The sequence below is a fragment of the Lupinus angustifolius genome, chromosome LG08 (genome assembly GCF_001865875.1).
Source record: "Lupinus angustifolius cultivar Tanjil chromosome LG08, LupAngTanjil_v1.0, whole genome shotgun sequence".
Lineage (NCBI taxonomy): Eukaryota > Viridiplantae > Streptophyta > Magnoliopsida > Fabales > Fabaceae > Lupinus > Lupinus angustifolius.
In genome coordinates, this window is record NC_032016.1 from 258,342 (window position 1) to 272,333 (window position 13,992).

The 13,992-nt window shown below is 31.5% G+C and overlaps 3 protein-coding genes across 3 annotated transcripts; 1 reads left to right on the forward strand and 2 right to left on the reverse strand.

Moving 5' to 3' along the window:
* On the forward strand, positions 752-2,728 carry LOC109354208 (eukaryotic translation initiation factor 5-like). The gene has a single exon (XM_019596547.1). The coding sequence runs from the start codon at positions 1,177-1,179 to the stop codon at positions 2,500-2,502; it is 1,326 nt and encodes a 441-aa protein (XP_019452092.1). The 5' UTR covers positions 752-1,176; the 3' UTR covers positions 2,503-2,728.
* LOC109354209 lies at positions 3,540-5,616 on the reverse strand. The gene is made up of 7 exons (XM_019596548.1): positions 5,455-5,616; positions 4,948-5,019; positions 4,744-4,814; positions 4,520-4,646; positions 4,311-4,409; positions 4,128-4,214; positions 3,540-3,661 (listed from the first exon to the last, which is right to left on the reverse strand). Exons 1-7 carry the CDS (start codon positions 5,584-5,586, stop codon positions 3,584-3,586), a joined length of 666 nt encoding a protein of 221 aa, XP_019452093.1. The 5' UTR covers positions 5,587-5,616; the 3' UTR covers positions 3,540-3,583.
* LOC109354207 (receptor-like protein 12) lies at positions 9,860-13,804 on the reverse strand. The gene has a single exon (XM_019596546.1). It carries the CDS (start codon positions 13,401-13,403, stop codon positions 10,008-10,010), a length of 3,396 nt encoding a protein of 1,131 aa, XP_019452091.1. The 5' UTR covers positions 13,404-13,804; the 3' UTR covers positions 9,860-10,007.

Below are 13,992 nucleotides of genomic sequence, written 5' to 3' on the forward strand. Positions count from 1 at the left end.
CCTACTTTTCTATTCTTCTTTTTTTTTTTTTTTAATTTTTTTACTTGGATCTTGTTTATTGTTATTATCATCTATTTGCATCTGCATAGGTTTTTGTTTTTTGTTTTATTTGATAATAATAATGTTGATATTGATTATTGTAAGTTTATTTTTATAATGGAATCATGATTAGGTTTTCTATTTCAATGATTCTGTTTCATTATTTTAGCTAAGAGGATCGGTTCTATTACTTAAATAAGGGTTTGTTTCTTTGTTTCGATTTAAAGTGATTTTGAGAAAACGTTGTTGGCATGAATGTTTTTTAATGATAAGCTGAAACTCTAGAAGTTTAATTTCAGTTTGCTTCTGGTAGATAATCGTTTTCAGTAAAAGTTTAATCAAACAAGGATATGGATGCAAAACTGATTCTTGTTTAGAAGTTATTTTTTAATCAAAAAACAACGGTTTCAATGAATCTGTTTCATTATTTAAAGCTAATTAGGGTTGCCACAGCTTTTTTTTAAGTTGCTTTGTTGTTTTCTTTATGTGAAGGTAGCTTTGGTTAAGTATATGCTTTAGAATATGTGCTGTTTTCTTATTCATTTGTTTTAAATATCCGCTTTTTGTTATTATTATTATTATTATTGAAATTTAGCTGTTGATACAAATGAGATATGGTTTGATTCTTGATGTTGTATTTTCCTTAATCTTTTTTTTGTCAATTTTATTATATTTATGTTTTTAATTTTGTCTTGAGTTTCAGTGTTCTAGTTTTAACTAACTCATTCTGTCATAATTGCAGATATCAGCCTTTTGACCGTACGAGTATTGGAGTTTTAAACTGTGGTTTCCCTGTAAGTTCGGTTGTAGCAGATTCGAAGTTGAAGGTGTGGTGTTTGAGTTTCTTTCATGTTTGAACAGGCAACTATCCATTTTGGAGCAACTGAGCTACTTCGATTTTCCCCTTCTAGAAAAAATTATAAACCTTTGCCGCAGAGAGTTAGCTGTATGCATCCTGAGACATATAAGGAAATCTCCGATTTTGTTGGTTGTGGTTGGCCACCTTCTATTGTCACGGAAGAAGAGTCTTTGAGGGTACAAGCAGTCTTGGAGGTCAACATTGAAGCTGAATATAATTTGAGCTCCAGCATTTTCTGTCTCTGATAATATCCTAGTCTTTGTGTTCAACTCATCATCATGGCATTGCAGAACATTGGTGCTGGAAATAGTGATGATGCCTTCTATAGGTATAAGATGCCTAGAATGATTACCAAAATTGAAGGTAGAGGTAATGGCATCAAAACAAATGTTGTCAACATGGTTGATATTGCTAAGGCATTGGCAAGGCCAGCATCTTACACAACAAAGTATTTTGGCTGTGAACTTGGAGCCCAATCGAAATTTGATCAGAAAACTGGCACTTCTCATGTAAACGGGGCGCATGATACTGCTAAACTTGCAGGCCTTCTTGAGAACTTCATCAAGAAATACGTCCAATGTTATGGTTGTGGGAATCCTGAAACCGAGATCTTGATTACTAAGAGTCAAATGATCCAGCTGAAATGTGCTGCTTGTGGTTTTATATCCGACGTGGATATGAGAGACAAGTTGACTACCTTTATCATCAAGAACCCTCCTGAAGTGAAGAAAGGATCGAAAGACAAGAAGGCTATGAGGAGAGCTGAGAAGGAGAGACTGAAGGAAGGTGAAGCAGCTGACGAGGAACTGAAAAAATTGAAGAAAGAGGTTAAGAAAGTTCCTTCTTCGTCAAAGACTGGAACGACGAAATCTATCTCTTCAAAGAAGAAAGGAAGTGGCTCTGATGAAGACCGTACATCGCCTACTCACAGCCAAATTGATGAGAAAGAGGTTTCTCATGATGAAGATGAAGATGGTGATGATGATGTCCAATGGCTAACAGATACATCACTAGATGCTGCTCGCCAACGTATCCAAGAACAGTTAAGTGCTGTGACAGCCGATATGGTCATGCTCTCTACTGAAGAACCTGAGAAGAAGAAAAAAGCAGCAGGTAAGGCAAGTGATAGTTCCGAGAATGGTAACACGAAGGATAAACTGGCTGGGGAAGTGAAAGCAAGTTTGAAGAAAGGCGTTGGTGCAAAAGAATTGCAGTCCCATCTGGCTACACTTCCTGGATCTGCTGAAGATAAGATGACCGCTCTGTTTGAGGCCCTGTTTGAGGGAGTCGAGAAAGGTTTCGCTAGAGAAGCAATTAAGAAGAAGAGCTACCTCGCTGTTGCAGTTACCGGGGAAGAGGATTCACAGCTGTTATTGCTTCATGCTATCGAGGAATTTTCTAGCAAGTCTACTTCCAATGCACTGAAGGAGGTTGCACTGCTTTTGAAAACTCTGTATGATGCTGATGTGTTGGAGGAAGAGTCCATAGTGGAGTGGTATTCGAAAGGACTGAAGGGAAATAAAAAGGACTCTCAGCTTTGGAAGAATGTTCAACCATTCATTGATTGGCTTCAGAGTGCTGAATCAGAATCGGAGGACGAGTAATGTGTGTGCCCAATTCTGAATTTGGAGGAAGAATGATGCTACTATTATATTCACCTTTGCTTCTGTTAGTTTTACTTTGGTTGTTTCCTTTTATTTCTGGAATAAAGGGTCTTGTTGGCCCCTTGTGTTGCTGAACTATTACTCTTTAAGATTTTAGTTTTTGGTAGGGTGCATGTCTTGCAGAACTTGGTAACCATGCATGCTTATGATTGTGTTTTTACAAACGCTTCCTGGTATTGTTATGTCATTTTATGGTGTGTTTTAATGTGTGCTTTCTATAGCTGCAGATTATTATTACATAAAAATGAACTGCAATAACTTTTCTAATCTTGTTTATACATTGGGTTGTCACATATATAACCATCTTCTAACTGTTTGACTTGTCATCTCCTTTTATCCGTCATTTACGAGTTGAATTTTGGAAGCGAATGTAGGAAAATATAATGCTTTAGAGTTGTCTTACAAACGTGTATTCATTGTGACTCTTAAGTCTTCTACTTTTTTCTCCTTCCTTTCTAAAACTTAACTCGGGAGATTTGGTACTTCTTTTCTATTCCATACTGCTGGCAGCATGAATTATAAGATGGTAGGATGCAAAACAAATGCATTAACAAGAAACTATATATACTTAGCACCATGCATTTCACCATTTATAAGGAACTAATCCCTTTCGAACTTGGATCAGACCCTTGACCTATTCGTCATGTGGATCTAACTTGATCTACGACCACTAAACAGACTTTTTGTTGGGTTTTCGGAGTTAATTTAGTTTAGTCTCTTACTTTATTATGTGCAAATATTGAATGCATAAATTATAAATTATACAGTGAGAATAATAAAATATATGTACAACAAATTTGAAACAACTATTGTCATCTTTTTGAATTTTGTGATGTTCTTTTAGATATATGTATAAGTAAATAAGGAGAAATAAGTTAGAAGATGAATTTATTTGAAGAAACTAAATTAATCTTTACATACAGATATTAGTAAAACAACTAAGTGTCCTTAGTGATGTTTATCAACACTTGATCAACCGTTACTATCTTTCAACATTAAACCAATTTCTTCATCCAAGGAATCACTGGATATGAATGTCACTCAATTCAGATTGTTCTAAGTCATTTTCTTCATGTGATTGCATATCAGAATGATACTCCTGTGCAGAAAAATAATAATAAAGAAATTGATTTCCAATGCTAGAAGATATTAATTCTACGTTATTAATACTATACCACTCATCAAACCGGTTAAGTTACTGATATAGTGGTATAAACCGCATATCAGTGAAATCATATATACATATATAATATATTAACATTAATGTTGAAAAATCAATAAAAAACCAATATTTTTTTATTTTCATTAAAAATTTAATTTTAAATAAAAACCAATCGGTATGACCAGTACAGTTCAATTGAAAATCGGTCGGTATAACCAATACGGTTCAATTGAAAATCAGTCAGTACGACCAGTTTTGATCGGTATAATTGTATGACCGGTATAATTATTGTATCGTACCGATATTGAAACTGATTCACCGATTTACCGGTGCAATCGACAAATATGAAATGGTTTTAATAACACTGAATGTAATACAATATTAATAAGCTGAGGTTGCTGACCTGGTGTTGAAGCCTTTGGATCCCAATGATAGCTTTAACTAATAAATGGATTGGTACAAGCATTTCAATGCCTCTCAACAACACTAACTGCAATGCATTGAATATTTCATTTTATATCTTTTAGAATTTAGACTAAAGTATTAAAAGAAATATTCCATTACTAGTGTATTTATATTTTCTTACCATGATCATTGTCCATGAATACTCTTGTAATCCACTGAATATTCCACTGAGTACAAATATAATTGGAAGTGCATGATGTAAAACAAGAAGAACAATAAACTGCAATATATATCACAAAAAGGACTTTGATTTTTATATTTCTTATGTGTATAAAACAAAACAAAATGTATAAAGTTTTATGTATAAAAAAAAGTATGTGAAGAAATTACAATAATGGCAATGATCCTGAAACATTTGAGGGTACTTGGAGAGGGTGCTGAATATTCCAATTCAGATTCTAATAATTCATGATTAGTATTAAACATTGCCATGAAATCATCATTCTGAATACCCCATCTGAGATATATAACATTATTTATCATCATTTGTTCATAGGATAAAAAATAATATAAAGTTGAAATATGAATGCACTAAATTATTAACATAAACATACCCAAAATTTATTGGAGAATCACCATAATGGAATAGGTGAGGTTGTGGTGCATTATAGCCAGGACTAAATTGCTGCAGTGAAAATAGAAAACAAATTGTGTAGTGCAAAATGAAAGAAGCTAAGAATTTTATTCTTAAGTTTGAAAATAAATCATTTTAAGAATACAAATATGAAAATAAATAAGATAATAGAAGAGTTGAAAACCTGTAGGCAAATCTCACAGGTAGTGTCACCTTTCTCATTGCACCATCTTTGGACACATTTTCTATGTGCATACTACATAGGTACGAAAAAAATGTATGAGTTTTATATATTGTATTCTTCATCATCGATGTTTAAATATTTACAAATAAATGATATCTGATATATTAATTATATATAAATATTTACACTGAAAATGCATAGATATTATACTCATACAATAATTATGAGTCCAATGTACAAATAATGAACTTAACTAGAAGATATTTAAGATAAACAAATTAACTACATTAAGATTAAATTGGAACATATATAAGAAAAGTTAAGCACTTATCATTGATTAAACTTGAGGGAGAAAAATGGGAAGCATTTAAATTTTAATTACAAGATTTAAAAAGTTGTATATAGTCTCAAACATTATGATATTTAAGAGAATATACTTAAACTTTCTTTTTCTCTAAGTTTGTAAATAAGTTTTACAACCTTTACTACTATGAAATCAATTATTACCTTCAAGGTGCCACAACAAGAACATGGAATTTCCATGTTTGAATCTTTGTCCTCATCATGGCATATTCTACATTGTTCCAATATCTCATGAGGTGTATTAATTTGTGCATCCATGTCTTGTGAAAATTTCATTTCACCATTGCTTGATGATAGATTTGTGTGTAGCTAATTACATTAACAAAATAAATTAATTTCATCCTACACATGTGCACTTTCCTTTTCATTATGATAAGAAATTTATTTGATTTATATATTTGTTTATGTTTCCTTAAGGTATGGTACATTTAAGGGAAGAAAGAAACTTCCAAGACTCGGAAGATGTGAACTACTACATATTACAAATACCAATCTTCAATTTAAACAAAATAAAGGGATCGGTGTACGAGATTCTCACCTAGTTGAGTCTGAGAAATGTAAATGTGTGCAACATTTATTACCTGTTAAGCGAAGAGTTGTTTATGATATTTGGTATCATTACATACATGTCACAAGACAAGCAAGGCCTAGGTATAAAATCTCTGAAAAATTCTCTAGATGAAAATTGGAATATCAAATCAAATATTTAGCCCCACAGACCTGTAGATGTTCCGGCTCAGACAGGATTTGCCTCTAGTACGAGGACCCGTGGGAAACAAAAAAAAATCAAATATTTAACTAAATGGTGGTTTCAAATGTTGTATTGATGAATACCAAAGTTCAGCACCTTTAACTTTTATGTCAAGGTTGAAATGTATACAAAGAATTCAGAAATATTACCTACATCAAAATAGTTAAATAAATAAGTAAAAGCTATATGTAAAAAATATCAAAACTGGAGCACACAACATGACAAATATAAAGCTGAAAATTATACACATGACAAGATTGTAATGTAATGCACACAAAATGTGGAAAAAGGTGTGAATAAAAATTATTTATAGACCCAAAAAAATATATTTAAATAAATTGAAGAAGAGAGAAATATATTAAAAAAAAAACTCACATTTAAAGTTGGGAAAACATGAATGACTCAAAAGCTATGTATGATATGAAGCCATAAAGTATAAAAAGATGGAAAAGATTACATAATTGAGTTTGAGAAGGACTTGAAATTTGGATTTTATAGAAAAGAAGGAGTTCCTCAAAAACAAGAAAGAGATTGAGTATTCTTCTTATCACAAACAAAGCACAAAGCATTAATATAAAACAACATAAAAATCTTCAGAACCAAGAAACAAGTTCATATTTGTTTTTGTGTATGAGAAAAGCATAGAGTTTAAGTAAAGTGGAGAATATCCAAAGCCATTGATAAAATTGGTAAAAGGGGTCTTTCCATTTTGTACATTTATTGAGGTAGTTACCATTAGAATAGGTACATTTATTAAGGAATATCTTACACTATATATTAGTGACCTATTTTTCCAATATAATCATGTATGCTAAAATAATTTTATTCTTTTATTCCCAACCAATCTAATACTAACTTGTTTAATATTATTAATTTTAAAATTAATTTAATATTCATTTAATATATATTTGTCAAAATCCTATTATTTATACTAAGTTAGACATAGGAAAATGGGATAAAAGATTTCAATTCTTAGACTCTTCTTATGCATTCTTATGGTTAGAAATTCTTACGAAGAATTATATTCTCAAATAAGACTTTCTAATCAATCATTTTTTACTGTGAAATTAAAAAACATAAGCAACTAAAACTAAAGAATTAAAGTTTCTATTTTAAGTTTTTATTGTATTATAGAACAATACAAAGTAACTGCTCTGTTTTATATATTTTTTGATACATAATAACTGCTTTTTTTATGTTAAGTTAAATGATAATTAAAGGGAGGAATGACTTCCTTATTTACAGCGTTAAATAGTAATTAAATGGCAAGTTATAACTAAAACTGATGTGCACTAAAAAAATTATATGAAGACAAATTTTAACATGTGTCAAGTGATAAATTTTAAAAAGAACAAAATATAAAAAATATATCATTGATAGGCCGATTATTAAGTTTAGCCGTATATATAAACTAATGTTGTGAAACCTGAGCCGGATGTTAAACCGGAAGAAATCTCCTATTAGGTTTAATCGGTTAAACTGTTTGATCTGACCGAGTGATTTTATACATAATTAATACTTTTTATCTATAGATATATAATTATATATAAATGTAAAGTTTTATATAATTATTAATCATGTATACTTACATTTTAGTAACGTGTCTTTATATTTTTTTGGACTGAAGTGAAACAAAAGATTAGAGTAGAGTTCATTTTTTAAAATTTTTAAGTGAATTGTCCGGTTTAATTGGGTTTAACATGGTCGGACCGGAATTTCTTCAGTTCAAAGTGGTTCAACCCTCACCCGGTTAAGACGGTAAATCAAAACCGTTTTCAAGTCCGGCCAGTGGTCAAACCAATTGAACCGTCCACTACGGTCCGGTTCTCACAACACTCATATAAATTAGAGTAAATTACACTGACACTCCCTGAGTTTTAGTGAAATTACACAAACCACCCCTCACTTTTCTACACCTACACAAACCTCTCGTAATTTTTGTACTTTCATTACACTGACCACCCCTCCATGCGCAATAAGTGTAATCTTTTAAACAAAAAATGTGATACATGCAATTAAGTTAAACAAAACATGATATATTGTGTAGACAAGTCTAAATAATAGACAAATTAATGTATCTTTATTATTTTTGGTTAGAAAATGTATCAACAATTATAAAGAAATGTTGTTTAAATCGCTCTTATAATATGGTGTAATGAACCAAAAATAATAAAGAAATATTGACTCATATATTATTTGGACTTGTCTCCACAATATATCATGTTTTGTTTAACTTAATTGTGTCTATCACATTTTTTGTTTAAAACATTACACTTATTTCTTATGCAGGAGTGATCAATGTAATGAAAGTATAAAAATTAGGGGAGATTTGTGTAAGTGTAAAAAAGTGAGGGGTAGTTTTTATTATTTCACTAAAACTCAGGAGATTAGTTAATTTACTCTATAAACTACTTCAATTTATTATGATCCAATGTAATGAGATTAAACAAACAAATTTATATCTTAAGTTGTGATAGTCAATGTTTTTAATGGAGTAATAAAATTATCAATTATATATATGAAAATGTTTCAACAAACTCTTACTCTGTGTTTTGGAGAACTTCTAAAATTACATTATAATGTTGAAAATAATGTAAACCTTCTCTTGGGATCTTATAAAAATTATTATTATTAAGTTAAAAAAATGGTGAAAGTTATACTCAGAAGTAAGTTCTACTATCAAACACATTTAATGTAAGAGTTTGATGTCTACCGGTAACACTTGTTGAGAGGCGAAGTCACATACTCTAAAAATGATTAATTCATTATTCACACGGTGAGAAATATATTTGGTAGCACAAAAAAAAAAGAATCAAATAATCAATTAGAAAATACATTAAATACTTGTTTTTTTATAACTTACAAGAACAACCATTTTTTCTATTGCCATATCCGTAGTTATAAGAAAAATAGCCTTGGTGATGCTATAAATTTTTTATATACCAATATTTAAAACTATTAAAATGAGACTGTAAAATTCCAATAACTTTCATTCTTAATATTTGGTTTGTATAAAACAAAACATTAATAAGTATGTAATTATTTTTTAAAAAGCAATTTAGTTGAAAAATTAATAGACAAGAAAAAATAAACAATCATTTCAAAATAAATGAACTTGCCATCCTTTGATCAAAATAAGCACAATAAATATAAAAGAATTTCAAAATAGATTTTATTCATAAAAATAAAGTGCTAAATTTTAAAATAATAATAACAACACTGAATGAAGTTGCAAACTCATCAAATATAAAAATAAAGTACCAAATTTTAAAATAAGAATAAGAACAATGAATAAAATACTCAAGAAAAAAGAATCAGTAGAATAAGAAAAAAATGAATGCTAAATACAATATCACAACACCTGTTCATTAAAAACATATCTCAACAAATTGAAGCCATGCAGCATAAGTGTATGTGTGAGCCTTATGTGTATCTGCTTTATTTGAGAAGGAAACTTTTTGGTGCTTTAAACATGAAATGTAGAATGTCTTTATAGTTGTCACATTCTTTTACGATTTGTTTACGAATTTAATTTTGAAGGGAAATAAAGAGAAATAAAAAACTTTAGAGTTGTGTATTCCATAGTTCCGAATTCTTTTCATTTTCTTCGAAAAAACAACTCGGAAACAGAATATAAGACATTACTCATTATAACATGGAAGTTATGTGATAGTGTACTTTCCATTATCTTACAATTCAAGGATATGAAACACTAATTTTTCCTTATCTATTTGTTCTGCTATCATTGTTCAATATAAAAGTGAACTCATTTATTTGAAGAAGTGTATCCCATTTTTCTTTGTAACCAATTACATAACAACAAATTATTAAATGCATAAATAACAAACTAGGTTCCACACAACACAGAAATGATAACAAGAAAGAAAATACATGTAGCACAAAACCACAGAAACATTCAGAAAATGGGAAACAAAAAAAGAAACAATCAACCTTGAACATGGTTTGTCACCAACCACTTCTTCATCCTTGCCACTTTTATCACTACTTCCACATAAACCATATCTGTTGCATCTTCCACCCATCTGAAGCAAGCATACCTTAAACTCTTCTTGAGCACTAAAACCACAATAATCCCCCAAAACCCAGTTGCAAAGCCAGCTGCAATAACAGAATACAACAACAGTTTTTCCAACCTATCTTCTTTTCCATCTTCATCTTCTTCAAATCCTCTTCCGGAATGAGAATCATCAATAGTACACTTAAGTAGTGGAGGACCACAGAGATATGGGTTGTCAGCATAAACATATTGATCATAAGTCGGAAATTGGTAACCTTGGGGAATTGGTCCGGAAAAGTTATTGTATGACAAGTTTAAATGACTCATATAAGTTAAAGAAATCATGTTATTTGGTATGTGCCCTGAAAGTTGGTTATGAGAAATGTCAAAGGATTCAAGTGATTTCATATCTCCTATCATCTTAGGGATTTCTCCTTCCAAGCAATTGTGTGATAAATTCAAGCCATGCAATCCAATTAGCGAAGTTATTGCATCCGGAATGAGTCCAACCAATTTGTTTTCTGACAAGTCCATATTCACTACAAACTGGAGGATTTTGAGGTAGTCAAATTCCCTTCCTTTAATTACTTGTTTCACATCCTCATATGACCATCCACTAAATGAACCATTGAAACCTAACAATTCTGGTATTGACTCATTATTTGATTTGTCAGTAGTCATTCCCTTAAGATTACCTATGCACTTAGGTATTGACCCAACTAAATTGTTACCTGAAAGGTCCAAAATTTTCAGTGCTGCAAGTTCACAAAGTTGCGAAGGAATGCTACCACTGAACTTGTTTTTCGACAATCTAAGAATCTGCAGTGAATGGAAGGTGTTGGTAGTCCATGAGGGTATACTCCCGGAAAATTGATTCTCACCAAGATCAAAAATCAACAATTTCTTCAGACCATTGATATGCATAGGAATCTGACCTCGAAGATTGTTCTTGTTCAAATGTAACCATAACAATGATGAAAGATTCCCAAACGAGGTTGGAAAAACACCTGACAGGTTGTTGGATGACAAATTTATTTCTTCCCATGATGTAGTATTCCTCCAGCAATTAGGAATTACACCATATATTTTGTTCTTTGAAAGATCAAGTTTGTACAACTCAGTTTGACACAATGAGTTTGGTATTGAACCATTTATTAGATTACTTCCAAGAAGCAAGATCCCCAAGTAGGGCATTTTATTTCCAATGTTTTTAGGAAGTGAACCATTCATGTGGTTATAGGAGAGATTCATAAAGGACAATTTAGGCATTACTGGAATCATTCCATCCAACTTGTTTGAAGAAAGATCTATGGAATAAAGATTCACAAGATGATAAAAATTATCTGGAATGTTCCCATGTAATTTGTTTCTAGAAATATTTAGGTACCACAGATGAGTGAGTTGACCAAAACTTTGAGGAATGAATCCATCCAACTGGTTATTTGAAAGATCAAGATATTCTAAATTTATAAGTTTCCCAAGAGTTTGAGGAATGGTGGCATTCAAATAGTTATTTGAAAGATCAAGCCTTTGCAAATTTATAAGTTTCCCAAGACTATGTGGAACAACACCATAAAATTTATTAAAAGAAAGATCTAATAAAGTTAGATTGGTGAATTGTTCGATATTATTGGGAAGGTTACCATCGAACGTATTGTTACTAAGATCTAATAGTTCCAACTTGGACATCTTGCCTAGGGAAGAAGGTATGGACCCATAGAAAAAATTTGAATGAAGATCAAGATGATTTAGATTTTCAAGTCTCCCAACCCAAGTTGGGATGTGACCACTAAATTCGTTGTTACTCAAATCTAGGACCTCAAGATTATATGTCATGCATCCAGATAATTCTACATCTCTTATTGGTTCTCTTCCTAGCTTGTTGTTTGAGAAATATAAGGTTTTAAGCTGACACAAGTTTGTTAAAATTGTTGATAGAGAACATTCCATAAAGGTGAAGTCATTCATTGAAAGATCAAGGTGTACAAGTCTCTTTAACTCACCAAACGAACATGGAACCGAAGTCAAATTATTGCCAGAAAGATCGAGGAATTGGATGGAAGTCATGTTTCTGAAAACATCAGGAATTGGACCACGAAGGGCATTGTCAGAAAGATCAAGTTTGACCAGTTTCTGAAAGTTGTCGAGCTGTGATGGAATGGTAGAGAAATTATTGCTAGAAAGATAGAGGAATTGGATGGAAGTCATGTTTCTGAAAACATCAGGAATTGGACCACGAAAGGCATTGTTAGATAGATCAAGTTTGACCAGTTTCTCAAAGTTGTCGAACTGTGATGGAATGGTAGAGAAATAGTTGTTAGAAAGATCAAGGAATTGGATGGAAGTCATGTTTCTGAAAACATCAGGAATTGGACCATGGAGGGCATTGTAAGAAAGATCAAGTTCGACAAGTTTCTCAAAGTTATCAAACTTTGATGGAATGGTAGAGAATTTATTGCCAGAAAGATAGAGGAATTGGATGGAAGTCATGTTTCTGAAAACATCAGGAATTGGACCACGAAGGTCATTGTAAGAAAGATCAAGATACTCAATCTTCTTAAAATTACTTAGCCATGATGGAACTAAATTAAGATTGTTGGCAGAAAGATCAAGATGTACAAGAGATGTTATGTTTTGTAAAACATCAAGAACTGGATTTGTGACTTGACTTCCTTCAAGATGGAGGAATTGAAGTTGTGGAATACTTGTGAGATTAACAAATGGAATTTTCATGTTACCAAGTTCACAATTATCCATGTAAATAGTTGACAAGGAAGGAAGCATGCTAAGTACCTGAAGCAAATTGGTCTCGCCATCAAGGTAAACACCACTTATGCCAAAGTATTCCATCGATCGAATTTGAGAAATCCAGTTCATGTTATTGGTATTGAGATTTACATCACCAATGAAATGAAGATCAAGATGACGCAGCTTCGTGAGGTTCCCGATAGTGCTGGGAATCCTCCCACAAAATGAATCCTTCGGTATTAGGGTGCAATTGAAATAAATTCTACTCAAGTCCAAATAACTCAAATACTCCAACTCCAAAAGAGATGGATCCATATTTTGAGCTTCCAAGATAAATTCACTAAGATCAAGCTTGACAACATGTGAAGTAACATTGTCACATGCTATGCCATCCCATTGGCAACAATGATTGCCTTTCCATGAAGAAAACATATTGAATGGGTCATAGAAGGTTGATTTGAACTTTATAAGAGCTTCTCTCTCTCTTTGTATGCATGGCTTGCTTGAATTTTCACACATGCATATTTCAACCAAAAGGAAAAGGACTGCAAATACATAACTTAGATATCTTCTCATGTTTGTTGAAAAGAAATGTGGATTGTTATTTATGTTTTTTTGTTGATATCTTTCACTTCAATTGTAGAACTAATATATAAGCAAAACAATTTCACTTATAGCACCACGATGATGAACTTCTTGGAAGCAAGCATGAACTTGAGTAGAAAATGTTTCATTTTGGCATTTATTGCAAGGAGTCAACAAGTCATCACAAGGAAACAAAATATGTAGAAAATGAACACGTTGTTACAAGACAAATTATTTGAAGCAAATACATTGACCGAAAGACTTTGAAACATTCAAAAAGAAATAGCCATTACATCATTTGTCATAATTAGTTCAACTATATATTGCATAATGCATAATTGTGCATGATCAATTCAAACATTTATGACTCAGATAGTAGCAAATTCACGATTCTTTCTTAATATTTATGAGAAACATGTGTATTATTTCACCAAATCAATATATTATCCAATACTCACGAGTCACCTAGTCTTACGAGACATTTATAAGTGAGGTAATTTCAATATTCATTTCCAAAAAACTTGGCTAACTTATGGGCAAACAAATTTTTTTTGAGGGATAATAACAATTTATGAAACCC